Here is a 17,613-nt window from a genome sequence, read left to right on the forward strand (position 1 = left end):
AGTTAGGAAAATAACATATAAACAAATCAAAATTAAATATTAATCAACTAAATTTGTATATTTCTAATATGTGAATGTTTTCTTTAAAATTTCTGCACAAAAATAAACATTGCTGAAGTAAATTTTAATAACGGAGCTCTCACGTTGAAAGTTAGAGAAGTTAATATTTGTATTTCCCTTAATGAATTTTATATATAATTTATTATATAATCAAAAATGAATTTTATTAATAATATTTTTTAAGATAATTCTTATGTATATATTTTTTTTATCTTAAAACATATTTTTCAATTATAAAATTTAAAAGTAAGATATAAAACAATTTATAATAAATTAAGTGGTTAAAGTCAATTTACCCTTAATGAATTTTATATATAATTAATTACATAATTAAAAACAAAATTTTATTTATATTACTAGAATTTTTTTTTTAATAAGATAATTCTTATAAATTGTGTTGTTATCTTAAAAAAATTTTCAATTATAAAAGTTAGGAAAATAGCATATAAACAAAATAAATTTTAACAACGGAGTTCTCACGTTGAAAGTTAGAGCGGTTAATATATATTACTACCCTTAATGAATTATATATATAATTTATTATATAATCAAAAACGAATTTTTATTAATAATATTTTCTTAAAGATAATTCTTATGTATTTTGTTGTTCTTAAAACATATTTTTCAATTATAAAATTTAAAAGTAAGATATAAAACAATTTATAATAAATTAAGTAGTTAAAGTCAATGTTGCCCTTAATGAATTTGATCTATAATTAATTACATAATTAAAACGAAATTTTATTTATAATATTAGAATTTTTTTAAATAAGATAATTCTTATAAATTGTTTTGTTATCTTAAATTTTTGTTTTCAATTATAAAAGTTAGGAAAATAACATATAAACAATTTAAAATTTAATATTAATCAACTAAATTTATATAAAGATATTTTTAAAAAAAATTTCTAATATGTGAATATTTTCTTTTAAAATTTCTGCACAATAATAAAAATATATATTTTAATTAAATTTTTTGTCACATATATATATATATATATATATATATAATTTGATGTTTGATTTATGTTTTTTAAAATATAAATAATAAGTTATCATGCTGATTTTGAATTAATAAAAATAAATTAATAAATATTTTTAAAATGATTAAGCCCGCATGTGCGGGCAAAACACCTAGTTATATTAAAAAAAACAACTTCTCTAAACGTCATTTAGTTTTTTTTTTTTTTGTCAGCAAACAAAACAGATTCATGTAGACTCTGCGAACCATTCCGGTAGCTCTGCATCCATATGGACGACAAACGACGGTTGCTTTCTTGCACTGCGTGCGAGACTGTCCGCCTTTGAGTTTTGTGTCCGTGGTATATGAATGATCTCTGAGCTGTTGAAACTCCTCTTTAAAACTTTTATGTCTTCCAAATAGCTTGCAAAGGCTGGCCACTCTTCTGGTTCCGACACCATCTTCACCAATTGAGCACTATCCGTTGCAAAAGTAACCCATGCTTGTCTAAGATTCCTCATACATTCCATTGCCCATATAAGGGCCTCTATCTCTGAGTGTAGTGGCGACTGACTCGCTCTCGTGTTCCTTGCTCCCATTAGTCCATCGTAGCCTTCCAGGGTACTATACCATCCTTGTCCTGAAAAACTATCCTCATTTTTCCAAGATCCGTCTGTAAAACACCATCTACCTGGTATACTCGTTATTATCGAAGATACATGAATTTGGGTGCGTTCCATGTCTTGAGTCTGAGAATTTTGTGCTTCCACCCAAAGTAACGATTCCGTTTCTGCCAGTTTGAGAGTATCTCTCGGGTCCATATCCAAATTGCTAAAAACTTTGTTGTTTCTACCTTTCCATATATACCAGAGAATCCAAACAAATGAATGATCCTCCATTTTAGGAGAAACTCTCCAAAATAAATAATCCATATTGGTAAACAAAGATTGAGTGGGAAAAATATTTGGATTCATCGGGATCCGTGAAAGTGCCCAGACCTGAACTGTCGGTGGACATTCAAAAAACACATGATTAGCTGATTCCTCGGGAGCACCACATCGGTCACAAACAGTATCTCCTTGCATTCCTCTTGACCTCAAATTTTTCTTAACCGCTATACATCCCGTCAATAGTTGCCATAAAAAATGTTTCAACTTGGGTGGGCAGCGTAACTTCCAACAAAACGCCTTCAAAGGTGTTATCGAAGGGCCAAACTGGGGTGGCATTATTTCTCTATCCGGATATACTCGTTCCACTTCATAGCCAGATTTAACTGTGTATTTACCATTGTTTGTAAAATGCCATCCATTCCGGTCTTCTAGATGAGATCTACTGATATGAATACTTTGAATAATTTTCACATCTTGCGGATCCACTAGAGCCCGAATAACCTGTAGGTTCCATGATCGTGATGTTCCATCGATGAGAGCATCCACTGTTAGGTCCGGGTAAAGATTGTGTTGATTTTTATTTGCTGGTCTCGGGCGAGTGGATGGAAGCCAAGGATCATTCCATACTGATATAGATGATCTTGTTCCCACCCTTTTGATTAGTCCTTTGCTAACCAGAGATCTAGCAGAGACAATACTACGCCAACCATAAGATGACGAGTATGATCTAATGGGTTCCAGGGGTGAAGCATTCCTGAAATATCTCCCTTTGAATACACGAGAAAATAAAGTATTCGGTTTGTCCATTAATCTCCAAAATTGTTTCCCAAGCATAGCTGTATTAAAATCTGTGAGATCTTTGAATCCCAAACCTCCATCGTCCTTAGAGCTACACAGTTTGTCCCATGATTTCCAATGCATACCTCTCTTGTTACCCCCTGGACTCCACCAGAATTGTGCTACAGCACTAACTAATTTCTTCATTACCGTTTTGGGAATTCGAAAGCATGACATCACATTGTTTGGTAAGGCTGTAACCACAGATTTTATAATCACTTCCTTACCCCCTCTGGTGAAAAACTTAAAAGTCCAACCATTTACTCTGCTATTTAGACGCTCCTGAACAAATCCAAAAACTTGCACCTTTGATCCTCCCAGATTTTCTGGGATGCCCAAATAAGACCCCATTCCTCCTAAATTATGTATACCTAAGATATCTCGAACTTCATGTCGTGTAGCTTCTGCAATCTTGTGTCCAAATTGAATCGAAGATTTTTCAAAATTTATTTGTTGTCCTGAAGCCCCTTCATATTCCTTGAGAATCCTAAGAATTGTCTGACATTCTTCCTTCTGAGCTTTGCAAAAGAAAAGGCTATCGTCTGCAAATAATAAATGGGAAATTGGGGGGCAGGCCCTAGCAACCTTTAGACCCGTTAGTTGCTTATTTCGTTCTGCCTTTTTAATATTTGCGACCAATGCTTCCGTACACATAATAAACAGATAAGGGGATAGAGGATCCCCCTGACGTAATCCCCTCTGTGGTATTATATGTCCTTTTGGTTGCCCATTCAATAAAACCTTATACTGAACCGAGGAAATGCATTCCATCATTAAATGGATCCAATGCTGGCCGAATCCCATCTTGGTTAGTAATTCTTGGATAAAGATCCATTCAACTCTGTCATAAGCTTTGCTCATATCCGTTTTTATTGCCAAAAATTTGTCCTGGCACGATTTATTAGTTCGCAAACCATGGAACATCTCCTGAGCTATAAGAATATTATCTGATATTAATCGTCCAGGCACAAAAGCCGATTGCGTCTCCGAGATCAGTGATGGAAGACAGACCTTTAATCTTTGACATAATACCTTAGATATAATCTTGTATCCTACATTACATAAGCTGATAGGTCTGAGTTCAGTCATCCTTGTGGGTCTCTCCTTCTTAGGAATCAGACAAATATTTGTAGTGTTTAACCTTGTGTCCAAATTTCCCGATGCCAAAAAACTATTGACCATTTCCAATAGATCCTTTTTTATTATATGCCATGAGTGTTGAAAAAAGAGAGCCGTCATTCCATCCGGCCCAGGAGCTTTCTCCGGATGCATCATGAATAAAGCCTGTCGAACTTCCTCCTCAGTTGCCAACCGAACAAGCCGTTGATTCATTTGTGGTGTAATTGAGGGTGTAATCTCATCTAAAAAACCATCAAAACCAGTAGGAGTTGTTGTCTGAAACAGATCTTCAAAATAATCCACTGCCACCTTTTCGACCCCCTGCTCCTCAATTATCCAGTTTCCATCAGAATCATATAGACCCACAATTCTATTACGAGCACAACGTCATTTAGTTTTAGTTGTTTAATTAGTTGTTCAATAGTTCTTTTACAGTAGAATGTAATAACATAATTAACCGTGTTTAAAAACGTTAAATTATTTTATCAATCAAATTGAGAATTGTTACTTTTTTTTTGCAATCAGGAAATCGATCTGCCAAAAAGCTACACCCATCGGTTAAATGGACTATATCCAAAACCAAACTGAACCGGTCTTTTCGGGTATTTCCGGTTTAAAATCTTAACCCGAATCTCTGGGTTAATAAATTAGGGTATCCATAGATTAACTTATTTTCCCGCCAATGCTAGTGGACTATTCTCATGAAGAGGGTGTTGCTATCAAAAGTTTCCGCCGGCGACCACTGCGGTTTGGGCTCTGTTGCTGCATAATTTGATCAAATTTGGTCAGTCGATGGTGCCTTTGTTAATTCCCATTTTCACATCTGAAATTAGGGTTATTGCTCACTCAATCTAGGGATTCCACAGATGCTTTACATTTAGGGTTATTTACTCTATTTTTGGTTTGATTTGCTTTAGATATTGCTATACTTGTGTTATGTGTTACGCGCTTGAAAGTTCAGCCCTTTTTTTTTATTTTACGGTAAAGCTTGAACCTTTCTTACCAATGTTAAAGTCTACACTCGTATCTTCTGCAGGAAGCCAGTCTTCTTGAGTTGCGTATTACTTTCTTCGTTTGGTGATGGATATCACTTCGAACGAGCTTCTTAGAAGTAAAGCTTTTATTAAAGGAAGCAGCGGTACTGCAGCATATTATTTAGCTTCTGATGAAAATGTAAATGTTCACTCCCTTCGTTTGAGTTGTGTTGGCGGCAAGAGAAAGAGGAATGAGCTTGGTGGGTCTAATGATGACAGTGCTGGTCTCAAGTTTAACGACTTTGAGAAGCTGCGGAAAGAAGTAAACTTTTCGGTTGGGGAGACTTGGGCTCTTTATGATGAAGTTGATGGGATGCCTAGGTTGTATGCCCGGATCCGGAAAGTTTCAGCTCCTTCCTTTGGGTTAAGGATCACACACTTAGAGCCAGATCCAGATGATGAGAGAGAGGTACTATGGTTTGAACAAGACTTGCCTGTTTCTACTGGTCAGTTCAGGCTTGGGAAGAATGAGAATACAAAAGACTGTTCGTTATTCTCACATGTCATACATTGCAAGGAAGGAAGCAACACTGGTCATCTCATTGTTTCACCAAGAAAAGGAGAGACCTGGGCGTTATTCAAGAATTGGGATATTATCAAGTGGTCTTCAGAGCCTGATTCTCACAGCAGTTACAAGTATGAGATCGTTGAGATTCTGTCTGATCACGCTGATGGAACTGGTGTGTCTGTTGCGTTCTTGCATAAAGCAAAAGGCTTTGCTAGCGTCTTCTTTCGAATGGGAACTGGTGATGATTCAGACATGATTCAGGTTCCATCTCACAGTTTATATCGTTTCTCCCACATGATCCCTTCCTTCAAACTGACTGGAACTGAAGCAAAAGGTTTACCAAAAGATGCTTATGAGCTGGACCAAGCTGCGTTACCTGCAACAACAGTCCAAGAGAAACCCGTCCCTTCCCATCTGATCCCAGTCCCTAAACCAGAAGCTCTCTGTCTCCCGAGCAGTGAAGGAAAAGTTATTAAAACTGGTCAGTTCTGGGCATTTGGTGGAGATTACGATGACACGCCTCGGTACTACGGTAGGATTCAGAAGATCACCGTAACTCAGACATTCGAGCAGACAGCAGAAACAAAGGTGCATGTATGTCGTTTGAAGGCTACTTCATTCCCTCAGAATGTCATCAAGTGGAAGGACAAGAGCATGCCTGTTGGCTGTGGAACATTCTCGATGCTTAAAAATTGCTCAACGCTCTATCCACAACACCTTACACATCAGATATTTCCTCAGACCTCCATGGATGGAAACGAATGCACCATTCTCCCCAAGGTTGGCCAGTTGTGGGTGATTTACAGACTTTGGGCTCCTCACTTTGGTGTCGGAGCACTAGACGAACACTGCTTGGACTTTGACATGGTCCAAGTTCTTGATGACGCCTTTAACTACAAGGTTTTGGCGCTGGAGCAAGTCTTGGTTATTAGTGAAGAGAAGAATAAGTTCTTTAGAGCGGCTAAGAGTAGGCCATCTTATTGTTATGATGAGGATGGGCCAGGAGTGATATTTACAATCCCACAGTCGAAAATGCTCAGATTCTCTCATCCGATTCCTGCTTCCCGTGTAACCAAAGAGGTAGATGGGGAGATGATAGTGCTCTTTGAAGTTGATAAGAAAGCGTTACCTTATGGGTGGTGACCGTTGAGCAAAGGATGTGAGGGAAGGGTTCCTTTTTGTTACCTTTTTGGTGTCCTTTGCTGGAGAGATATAAAGACGCTTAAACATAAGTCTTTTCTTTTGTTGGTTTTAAATCTAACGGGATAGTATGTAGTTTGACAATGTATGAAAATACTTTCTCCATGTGGTTTGTTGATGAAAACGCTAGAATCTTTGGTTAGTTTCATACGTAAACTCTCACTTGTCCATCTTTGTTCGATCACGCGTGTGTTTAAGAGATAAAGCAGTAAAAGCACACAATTTGTGTTCAAGTCTCAACTGAGAGTGCTACTTGATCATAAATCCACTAGATAACTTGGTTAAACACAATTTGTTTGAACACAAAAAGAAAAGAAAAGAACACGATTTGTAAGTGATAAAGCTGCGTCTCTTCTCATAAACCTTTCTTAGCCCTAATGTCTCAGCTATGTACAGCTATCATATGTACCATGCTTCTCTCTCTCCTCTGCTTTCACATAAGAAGACAAAGTTAGTAACATTTTGGTTGTCAATAGCTGAGACCTTCTCCTAAGGTTAATGCCCTGTTTGAAACTACGCTAGGCGCTAGTCGGGCGACAATCCCGGGCCTAGCGAGTTACCAAAAAATCGGGGATTAAGCGGGGCCTAGTTTTTTGTACTTTTATTATGTTTATATGTGGATATATATATAAGTATATGCGTATTATGGCAAAGAGGATGATGTCTCCCAGCGGTTTGGTCTTTGATCTGGCGCGTTATCAACCCGGGTTCAATGCTCATTTCTTTCATTTTCATTATTTTCAATTATTTATCTCTCTGAGAAAAAGTCCTACATGGGTTACTAAAGGAAAAGGACACCAAATCTTGATCTATATAAAGACTCCTACATGATTGAAACATTTCAAGATATTCGGCCTTTATAATAAGCCTTCGAGATATTTGGACTTCTTAATAAGGCCCCAAAAAATCTTTATTAGTTAAGATTTTTTTTTTGAGTTTTTTATTGGTCCGATTTATTATAAAGACCGACCGCCCCGAATTTACCATAATCGGACCAGAAAATCGGTCACCAATTAATCGGCCCAATAACCGATTAATCGGCTCATTTACCGATTAGGCGACCGATTATTAAATAAATCAGACCAATAAAAAACTCAAAAAAAAAAATCTTAACTAATAAAGACTTTTTTGGGGCCTTATTAAGAAGTCCAAATATCTTGAAATGTTTCAATCATGTAGGAGTCTTTATATAGATCAAGATTTGGTGTCCTTTTCCTTTAGTAACCGATGTGGGACTTTTTTTCAGAGAGATAAATAATTGAAAATAATAAAAATGAAAGAAAGGAGCATCGAACCCGGGTTGATAGTGCGCCAGATCAAAGACCAAACCATTGGGAGACATCATCCTCTTTGCCATAATACGCATATACTTATATATATCCACATATAAACATAATAAAAGTACAAAAAACTAGGCCCGCTTAATCTCCGCTTAATCCCCCATTTTTTGGTAACTTGCTAGGCCCGGAATTGCCGCCTGACTAGCGCCTAGCGTAGTTTCAAACAGGGGTAAAAATATAAAACTTTTAGAGAATTTCTACTCCATACACACCAAATATCCCCTATTTGCACTCCATACCCTATATCCCTCCAATTTTCTTCCCCCCATCATTATCATTTTTCCCCATTTATATGGTATCCCACCCTTTTAAATATATTGAGCTAATTTGCTCAAACTTTTATATCGGATTTACATGACTAATATATAAGAGATTTGAATTAATCCAATTATTATCAATTGGTTTTAAATGTAAAACCATGATAAATTCTGACTTGATCCCAGTAAATTTAAACATTGGAATGACCCTAGTTTATCCATGTTTATAGTTTGTATATGTATTAATGTAATTATATAAAACATGCCATACATTGAATAAGAGAAAATGATATTAAAAATTGGTATATAAAATTAGTACAAAATAAACTTCTAAATCTGTTTCATATTTATGATTTATACATACATAAAACTAATAGTAAAACTAAAATGAATAAAGTAGTGTTATCAAATTAGATTATTTTTTATTCTACAATTATTTAAGTTGATATTTATATATATATATATGTATATAATTTTGATGTGAAAATTATCAGTTAATTTTTTATTTATTTGAATTGGATTCCCGATTTCTGAAAATCGGTTATGTCTAAAGAGAAACAATTGTCAGTCGAAACAGCTTGAGAGAGAGGGAGAGATAAACGGGGGGGGGGGGGATGCTAGAGAGAAAATTTTGGTAATTTTCAAAATTCAAATCCTAAGGATAAAAACTAATCAATGATTTTTTTTATAACCAATATTTTATTGATATTTACTTGAGTGTATATAATTCTCATTTAGAGGATTAGTAATCACTGTTGGTACAAAATTAAATTTTTATTTGGAATATTAGATTTTGCTAACGTATCAGCCACTTGTTTTGCGTTTCTTCCCACCCAAGATAATGTACATTCTTCAAAAACTTTAGCATCCACCATCTTATCTCTCTAATCCAATTGTAGGCTCCAAAATGTGGCTCTTGATCAATGATTATAAGTGAAAAACAAAGAAGGTGTTTTTAATGCAAAATACAAAATATTTAGCTTGGGCTTGTTGGGCTCATAATGATCGTTAGCCCATTTATACTCTCCTTCTCCGAGATATTTTCCCGCCAAAATGAATTGGGGAATTAGGGCTCTTTTTAGTGCCGTGAAATGTTTGAGAGGAGAGCAAAACCTGTAAAAAGAGTGAGAGAGAGGAGAGAGCTTTGTTATCCACCAAAGACGACGGAACCTTGCTGCCCACAGTACTCCCTGCTCCGACGTCGACCTCTTAAACAGAGTGAGCTCCTTAAAACGTCCTTCTTCTTCCTTATGGGGAGCTTGAGCATTATCTAATCAGTACTAAAGTATATAATGTATCTTCCGCAGGAGGTGAAAGTCGTCTTGTGCTTATACTTTATTTGTCTGATGATGGATATCACTTCGAAAAGGAAAGCTGTTGCAGAGACGTTGATGAAAGGGACCGGTACTGCAGCATTTTATTCTGCTTCTGATGAAGCTGTTCACTCCCCTCGTTTGAGTTGTGCTGTGAGCGTTGGCGACAAGAGAAAGAGGAACGAGCTTGGTGGGTCTAATGATGACGGTGCTGGTCTCAAGTTTAACGACTTTGAGAAGCTGCGGAAAGAAGTAAACTTTTTGGCTGCGCAGACTTGGGCTATGTATGATAATGTGGATGGGATGCCTAGGTTGTATGCCCGGATCAGGAAAGTTGCAGCTCCTTCCTTTGAGTTGAGGATCACGAACTTAGAGCCAGATCCAGATGATGAGAGAGAGATACTATGGTTTGAACAAGACTTGCCTGTTTCTGCTGGTCAGTTCAGGCTTGGGAAAAATGAGGACATGAAAGACATTTCGATTTTCTCACATGTTATACACTGCAAGGAAGGAGGCAACACTGGTCATATCACTGTTTCCCCAAGAAAAGGAGAGACCTGGGCGTTATTCAAGAACTGGGATATCAACTGGTCTTCAGAACCTGATTCTCACCGCAGATATGAGTATGACATTGTGGAGATCTTGTCTGATCACGCTGATGGAACTGGTGTGTCTGTTACCTTCTTGCATAAAGCAAAAGGCTTTGCAAGTGTCTTCTTTCGAATGGGAACTGGTGTTGCAGACATGTTTCGCATGCCAACTGGTGATGCAGACACATTTCGAATGGAAACTGGTGATGCAGACACATCTCAGATTCCGCCTCAGGATATATATCAGTTCTCCCACATGATCCCTTCCTTCAAAATGACAGGCTTTGAAGCAAAAGGCTTACCGAAAGATGCTTATGAGTTGGACCAAGCTGCGTTACCTGAAAAAGTTGAAGAGAAAGACGTCCCTTCCCATCTAATCCCAAGGCCTAAACCAGAAGCTCTGTGCTTTCCGAGTAAGCATACGGGAAAGGTTTTTCAAACTGGTCAGTTCTGGGCATTTGGTGGAGATTACGATTTCACGCCTCGGTTCTACGGTAGGATTCAGAAGATCATACTAACTCAGGCATTCGATGAGGCAGCAGAGTTAAAGATTCATGTATCTCGTTTAAAGGCTACTTCGTTCCCTGAGAATGTCATCAAGTGGAAGGACAAGAGAATGCCTGTTGGTTGTGGAACTTTCTCGGTGCCTAAAAGTTGCTCAATATTCTATCCACAACACCTTACACACCAGATATTTCCTCAAACCTCCATGGATGGAAATGAATTTACCATTCTCCCCAAGATTGGCCAAGTGTGGATGATTTACAGAGACTGGGTTCCTCACTATGATTTGGTAGCACTAGAAGAACACGACTTGGACTTTGAAGTCGTTGAAGTTCTTGATGACGCCTTGAACTACAAGGTTTTAGCGTTGGAGCGTGCCTTGGGTACTAGTGAAGAGAAAAACTACTTGTTCAGAGCAGCTAAGAGTAGGCCATCTTATTGTCATGATGAGGATGGGCCAGGAGTGATATTTACAATCCCACAGTCGAAAATGCTCAGATTCTCTCATCCGCTTCCTGTTTCTCGTGTAACCAAAGAGGTAGATGGAGAGATGGAAGTGCTCTTTGAAGTTGATAAGAAAGCGTTACCTCATGGCGCATAAGGATGTGAGGGAAGGGTTCCGTTTTGTTAGCTTTTTGGTGTTCTTGACTGGAGATATAAGAGAGTTTAAACTTAGCCTTTTCTCCATGGTTGTTCTTTTGTTGGGTTAAAATCTTGTATTTCGACAATGTAGGAAAAGACTTTCTCTATGTTGTTCGTTAGGATGAAAAGTTTAAGCACTGAAAATTTGCAGCAAGTCTAAAGATGTTATTGTAAAATGGGAAGGAATTATGTTTAAGCTTCAGCTTTGCGTTGTCCTGAGCCTAGTGTTATCATCAAACATCAAGGGCGTTTGGTCTAGTGGTATGATTCTCGCTTTGGGTGCGAGAGGTCCCGAGTTCGATTCTCGGAACGCCCCTTTTTTTTTAACATATATTTTACGGCCGTGACTTTTCAATGAGAAAAAGAAAACGGCTCTATATATCCCATCTCATTCATTTGATGTAACGTTCTCAAATCCTAAAATCACGGCCGTGTCTTTTTAATGAAGAAAGAGAAAACGACTCTATATACAGTATTTCATTTCATCTCATTCACTTGATGTAACGTTCTCAAATCCTAAAAGGCTAAAATCTCGCCGTGACTTTTTAACGAAGAAAGAGAAAAACGACTCTATATATTAATCTCATTCACTTGATGTAACGTTCTCATACCCTAAAATCTCAGAGAGACGATCACTCGGTAGATCGAATAACCAGGAGAGAGCTAGCTTCAATGGAGAAGCTCTTCTACAAGTCCCAAAAGCGGTAAGCTCCTCTTTGCCTCTTCGTATGCAATTGCTTTTGTAAGGAAATTAAAGTTTTGCATTTTTGTAATAATCTCATCAGGTTAGGTGTCTCGTCTAGTTCAGTTCGACAGGGAGAAGAACGTGTTGTTATCAGTGAGGAAGATAGGATAAGCTCATTACCTGATCCTTTGTTATCTCACATACTCGGCTTTCTCACCATCGACGAAGCTGTTTGGACAAGTGTTTTGTCTTCTCGATGGAGACATCTCTGGAAATGGGTTCCTAGGTTAGAACTAGACAGCTCTTATTTCCCTAGCGACAAAGTCTGCGTTGATTTCATCGACGAGTTTCTTGCTTTCCAAGGCAACTGCTACTTGCGTGAGTTCAAGTTAACCATTGACCACGATGTCTTCTACAGCGACGTTTCTCTTTACCAGCCCTGTCTCGGTAGAGTCGATATGCGCAAGATCGAACGTTTCCAAGTCGAGAATCGGTTTGAAAAACTTGGCGTTGATAACATTGCGACGCCCTTAACACTCTCCGTGTGTGAGGCGTTTGTCTGCTTAAAGCTCCATTACGTTAGGCTGAACGATGATTTGAAGTCTCTTTCCTTGCCTTGTCTCAAGATCATGTACTTGGAAGACGTTGTTATGCCTAGCGACGCTGCTGCTGAGGCTCTGATCTCCTCCTCTCCGGTTCTCGAAGTTCTGAAGATAAGCCTCAGTAGAGATGATGTTATGGTGGCTTTACGTGTCTGCTCAGCGTCGCTTAAGAGCTTCACTCTAAAAGGAGCGGAACGTTGTTATGTTCGTGGACATTCTTCAGTATTGATTGATGCGCCGAAACTCGAGTATCTGAGTCTCATGGATTACTACCAGTTCAGAAGCTTTAAGATAACCAGTGTGGCTGAGTTTTTCAAAGTTGATATTGATGTCGACTTTATGCTTCGATACTCGTCGGAAATGAAGATCGTCTACAGTCTTTTCAAGAATCTTTCAGGTGTTGAAGATATGACCATATCATGGAACTCTCTGGAGGTACCCTATATATATATATATATATATATATGTTCCCATTTAACATTTTTTTTTTTTTAAATCTCACTTTCTCTTTTGCTTACAGTTTATGTATAGTTTCCATGATATGAAACCACCTCCCAAATTTCATGACTTGACTCGTTTGCATGCCACTATGAGCTTAAACACATCCCTTGAACTATTGCCAATCGTTCTCAAGAGCTGCCCCAATCTGAAACACTTTACATTGGTAACAGTTTTGCTTTTAAACTTTTCAACGTTCTGAGATTAGTATCTGGATTTGAGTTCTGTCAGATTTGTGTTGGCAGGTATTGGTTATTGATGATGATCCTGATGCAGAGAGTAGTAGTACTAGACTCTCCACCGTGCTGCCTCGTTGTTTGGTGTCGTCTCTCGAATCTGTTGAAATGGAAAGCCCGGTCACGGAGATAGCTACTGAACTGAAACTGGCTAGATACTTTATGAAGAACTCGACTACACTCAAGAAGCTCGTTCTGCGTTTGAAGGATTGTACACTCAAGCCTTGTGTCTTGGAACAACTCGTGAAATCTTCAAGGTGCTATGGTTTGTCTCAGTTCGACGTTATTCCAGTGGTTCCAACTCCGAATCCATGGCCTGAGGGGTATGTTTATGAAAAATCACGTAGGTTCTAAAGTTGGCGTTGAAGATGAAACTAGTTGGCTCAGCCTTTAGGTTGATTCCCATTGCTTTCCTTTCCTTTTTTTTTTCTCTTTTCTATGTGAGGTACTGATTACTCCATTTGGTTTTTGGTTGAATGATTTTGAGTCTCTATTATTGAACTTTGTCTCAAGATTACGCACTTAGAATATATGTTATTATTTCCAACGTTAATAGCATGCTCTGTTTTGGTTATAAGGTCACTTGATCTGCACTTGTTTAGTTTACCGTCAACAAGACAGTTCAAAGTAGTTGTGATCACTCTGGAACGAGCAGATCCTGGTTGTGTTGAAAATACGCTGGGAGACAGTTTGTGATCGATACTCCGAGACTTGAATAAGATTGATGATTATAAATTTATAATGTAAACTGGTATAAAGAGAAAGAAATGGAGAGTGGACGTCGAAATAACATACTTTTGTCTCCTTAGTTTAAGAGCATTTTTCTTCGAACTGGAGCTTACACAAAAGTCTAAACCCTAACGTAGCTGGCAAGGTAAAGAGAAACAGGTAACTAGATTGTGGCCAGGCCCAACTGAGCATAGAGCCATACAAGCTGACCCGGTCTGGATCCGGATACCCGGTTATTCGCTTACAGTCATAAAATTTATTTATTTTTCCGAGACCCATGAAGAGCTTCTTCTTCTAAGAACACAAACCCTAAAATATGAGGGGAAGACGATTACTTGGATCAAAATCAAAGATAAACAGGAAAGAAGTAGCTTCAATGGAGAAGCTCTTTAACAAGTCCCAAAAGCGGTAAGAGCTCCTCTCCTTCCTTGCTCGCTCAATTTTCTTGTGTTATAGTATATGCAAATGTTAAAAGTTTCGATTTTTGTAATAAATCTTATCAGGTTAGGTGTCTCGTCTAGTTCAGTTCGAGAAGAAGAAGAAGAACGAGTTGTTATCAGAGGAGAAGACATGATAAGCTCATTACCTGAACCGTTGTTGTGTGACATACTCAGCTTTCTTACCACCGAGCAAGCGGTTCAGACAAGTGTTTTGTCCTCTAGATGGAGACATGTATGGAGATGGGTTCCTAGGTTAGAACTAGACAGCTCTGATTTCACAGACAACCAAGCCTGTGGGTATTTCATCGACAAGTTTCTTGCTTTCCAAGGCAAGAACTACTTGCGTGAGTTCAAGTTGACCATTGACCACGACATCTTTGGTGGAGATTCTTCTCTTTACGAGCTTTGTCTCAGCAAAGTGGATATGCGGAGGAAGCTCGAACGTTTCCAAGTAGAGAGTACGTTTGGACCTGTTAGCTTTGATGATGACTTCCCGACACCCTTAACACTCTCCGTGTGTGAGGCGTTGGTCTGCTTAAAACTCCATTACGTTAGGCTGAACGATGATTTGAAGTCTCTTTCCTTGCCTTGTCTCAAGATCATGTTCCTGGAAGACGTTGTTATGCCTAGCGACGCGGCTGCAGAGGCGCTGATCTCCTCCTCTCCGGTTCTAGAAGTTCTGAAGATAAGCCGCAGTAGAGATGATGTTGTGGTAGCTTTACGCGTCTGCTCAGCGTCGCTTAAGAGCTTCACTCTAAAAGGAGCGGAAGTTTTGTGTCCACGTGGAAATTATTCAGTATTGATTGATGCGCCAAAACTTGAGTATCTGTCTCTCATGGATTACTACCATTTCAGAAGCTTCGAGATAACCAATGCGGCTGAGTCTTTCAAGGTTGATATTGATGTCGAGTTTGCGGAGAAGAATAATTTCATGTTGGAATTGATTATCTTCTACACTTTTATCAACAATTTTTCAGGTGTTAAAGATATGACCATGTCATGGAGAACTCTGCAGGTATATAATTAAACCGACGATAAGCTTTTAAAACTTTCTCATTATCATTGTTTTTTTTTTTTTTGTCTCCTCTCACTTTGTGTGTGCTCTTCTCTTTGCTTTCAGTTTATATATGAAATCCATCGGATGAGAACACTCCCCAAATTTCATGACTTGACTCGTCTGCGCGCCACTGTGTGCTTAAAAGCATCCCCTGAACTATTGCCAATGCTTCTTGAGAGCTGCCCCAATCTGAAACACTTGACATTGGTAACAATTTTGGCTTTAAACTCTTCAGTTAGTAAGTTTTTTTTTATATGGTCAGTCCCACTGGATTTGACTTCTGTCAGATTTTTTGTATTTGCAGGAATTGTTTATTGATCATCCAGTGGCATCGATAACTGGACTCTCCACTGTGATGCTGCATCCTTGTTTGTTATCGTCTCTTGAATCTGTTGAAATAGAAAGTCCGGTCACGGAGGAAGCTAACGAACTGGATTTGGCTAGATGCTTTATGTGTAACTCTACAACACTCAAGAAGCTAGTGATACGTTTGCATCAGTCTTCTATTGGAGAGAAACACAAGCCTTGTGTCTTGGAACAACTCGTCGAAGATTCAAGGCGCTATGGTTTGTCTCAATTCGAAGTTCTTCCAGTGGTTCCAACTCTGAATCCATTGCCTGAGGGGTATGTTTATGTAAAATCCAGTAGGTTCTAAAGCTGATGTTGAAGATGAAACTAGTTGGCTCAACCTTCTTTAGTTTGATTCCCATGAATTCCCTTTCCTTTTTTTCTCCCTTCTGTGTCTCTTTATTTGGCTTGGTTGAATGATTTTGAGTCTCTGTAATTAAACTTTGTCTCAAGATTATGCACTTAGAATATGTTATTATCTCCAACGCTAGTATATTATGCTCTGGTTTAGTTATAAGGTTACTTGATAATGACGTAAGAGTTTATGTGTATGTTCTACTTATGTAGTTATGTGTATCACTTGTTGAGTTTGCCGTCAACAAGACAGTTTGAAAAGTAGTAAGTGCTTTGGTAATGGTTGGTATTTTATTGTGGACGTTGACTGCACTGATAACGGTATGGGTAACGATTAAGAAGTGATATCATTAGTCAATGATTAGATAAAGCTACAAAAATGCATCCATCTTTGACTATGAACACAAGAAAGGTCAAGAATATAACAACGATGGTTAAGAAACAGAAGATAGGATTAAACGTATAAGACGACGAGCGTTTCTTCTCCGCCGGAATATTCCATCTCCGGTGAGTTACTTTCTCTTATCTATGCCTTTCAGGATCATCCCTTCTTGATATATGTAACTGCAAGGCCTTTTAGATTTGGTTTTAAGGCCTAAGGGAAATCGTCAAACTGGAACTTACACAAAAATAAAAAAATTAACCACGCATGGGTGATCTTGTGGTAGGTAAATTCGGGTGAGATAAGCGGATCTAGATTCTCAAATCAACCTTACAACACTAAACGTACACTACATATTTATAAAGTCCCCTTCAAGATATATATCTTCATGTCAATCAATGACAAACTGACACACATGTCAATCTGACCTAGGGCTGGGCACAAATACCCGTGACCCGCCTTAAACTCGTTATCCGTCTCGTATTTGCCTCTAAGCAAGGCAAGTAACAAGTTAGGAAATTTGATTACTTGCAAGTCCAAACCAAGTAACAAGTCTTAAATTTATTTGAGCTACTTGACTCGTTTTGTCTCGTTACTTGACTTTCAAAATATTTTATAACATTTACATTGTTATTTCAGCTAGTTTAATACTTATATAATATATCAAACATGTGGAATCAAATAATTTTCTCTTTTCTTTTATCAAATTTTACGCTATATTATCTTACATAAAAATCAAGCAATTTTTTTTGCTATAAATAAAGACAATCATCTAATTTAAAATCATTGAAATGGAATTTATATTTTAATGTTCAAATACAAAAAAAAATACTTTAGATAAACAAGTACAAATACATCAAGTTACTTGCAAGTATCTTATATATGAACGGGTACTTGCTAAATCAAGTACTTGGTATTAGCAGGTACAAGTACAAGTCAATTTTTTTAATATTCGAACGGGACAAGTCGAGTTACAAGTATAGGAAAAATTTCGAGTACTTGCTCCGTGCCCAGTCCTGATCTGACCC

At 37.8% G+C, this 17,613-nt stretch overlaps 4 protein-coding genes and 1 non-coding gene across 5 annotated transcripts; all 5 read left to right on the top strand.

The window, feature by feature from the left end:
• Positions 1–4,546: 4,546 nt before the first annotated feature.
• LOC103856334 lies at positions 4,547–6,756 on the top strand. The gene is made up of 2 exons (XM_018657042.2): positions 4,547–4,647; positions 4,901–6,756. The coding sequence occupies exon 2, from the start codon at positions 4,947–4,949 to the stop codon at positions 6,549–6,551; it is 1,605 nt and encodes a 534-aa protein (XP_018512558.1). The 5' UTR covers positions 4,547–4,647; positions 4,901–4,946; the 3' UTR covers positions 6,552–6,756.
• A 1,223-nt stretch (positions 6,757–7,979) lies between these two features.
• On the top strand, positions 7,980–11,373 carry LOC117125627. The gene is made up of 2 exons (XM_009133444.3): positions 7,980–9,423; positions 9,513–11,373. Exon 2 carries the CDS (start codon positions 9,552–9,554, stop codon positions 11,211–11,213), a length of 1,662 nt encoding a protein of 553 aa, XP_009131692.1. The 5' UTR covers positions 7,980–9,423; positions 9,513–9,551; the 3' UTR covers positions 11,214–11,373.
• Positions 11,374–11,498: 125 nt separating this feature from the next.
• Positions 11,499–11,570, top strand: TRNAP-UGG. Its single transcript has one exon. It is a non-coding gene; the product is annotated as a tRNA-Pro (tRNA).
• A 128-nt stretch (positions 11,571–11,698) lies between these two features.
• On the top strand, positions 11,699–13,678 carry LOC103856337 (F-box/FBD/LRR-repeat protein At5g18770-like). Its single transcript, XM_009133447.3, has 4 exons — positions 11,699–11,958; positions 12,040–12,976; positions 13,062–13,205; positions 13,285–13,678. The coding sequence occupies exons 1-4, from the start codon at positions 11,927–11,929 to the stop codon at positions 13,627–13,629; spliced, it is 1,458 nt and encodes a 485-aa protein (XP_009131695.2). The 5' UTR covers positions 11,699–11,926; the 3' UTR covers positions 13,630–13,678.
• Positions 13,679–14,302: 624 nt separating this feature from the next.
• On the top strand, positions 14,303–17,469 carry LOC117125628 (F-box/FBD/LRR-repeat protein At5g18770-like). Its single transcript, XM_009133446.3, has 4 exons — positions 14,303–14,412; positions 14,508–15,459; positions 15,565–15,708; positions 15,806–17,469. Exons 1-4 carry the CDS (start codon positions 14,321–14,323, stop codon positions 16,154–16,156), a joined length of 1,539 nt encoding a protein of 512 aa, XP_009131694.1. The 5' UTR covers positions 14,303–14,320; the 3' UTR covers positions 16,157–17,469.
• Positions 17,470–17,613: the final 144 nt, after the last annotated feature.

This window comes from Brassica rapa, chromosome A03 (assembly GCF_000309985.2).
Source record: "Brassica rapa cultivar Chiifu-401-42 chromosome A03, CAAS_Brap_v3.01, whole genome shotgun sequence".
Classification (NCBI taxonomy): Eukaryota; Viridiplantae; Streptophyta; class Magnoliopsida; order Brassicales; family Brassicaceae; genus Brassica; species Brassica rapa.

Bases quoted from the DNA above. Each gene is read 5' to 3' on its own strand.
- LOC117125628 (XM_009133446.3), top strand. From the start codon at position 14,321: ATGAGGGGAAGACGATTACTTGGATCAAAATCAAAGATAAACAGGAAA. The intron at 14,413-14,507 runs GTAAGAGCTCCT...AAATCTTATCAG, and splicing joins TTTAACAAGTCCCAAAAGCG to GTTAGGTGTCTCGTCTAGTT. The intron at 15,460-15,564 runs GTATATAATTAA...CTTTGCTTTCAG, and splicing joins TGTCATGGAGAACTCTGCAG to TTTATATATGAAATCCATCG.
- LOC117125627 (XM_009133444.3), top strand. From the start codon at position 9,552: ATGATGGATATCACTTCGAAAAGGAAAGCTGTTGCAGAGACGTTGATG.
- LOC103856334 (XM_018657042.2), top strand. From the start codon at position 4,947: ATGGATATCACTTCGAACGAGCTTCTTAGAAGTAAAGCTTTTATTAAA.
- LOC103856337 (XM_009133447.3), top strand. From the start codon at position 11,927: ATGGAGAAGCTCTTCTACAAGTCCCAAAAGCG. The intron at 11,959-12,039 runs GTAAGCTCCTCT...TAATCTCATCAG, and splicing joins TTCTACAAGTCCCAAAAGCG to GTTAGGTGTCTCGTCTAGTT. The intron at 12,977-13,061 runs GTACCCTATATA...TTTTGCTTACAG, and splicing joins TATCATGGAACTCTCTGGAG to TTTATGTATAGTTTCCATGA.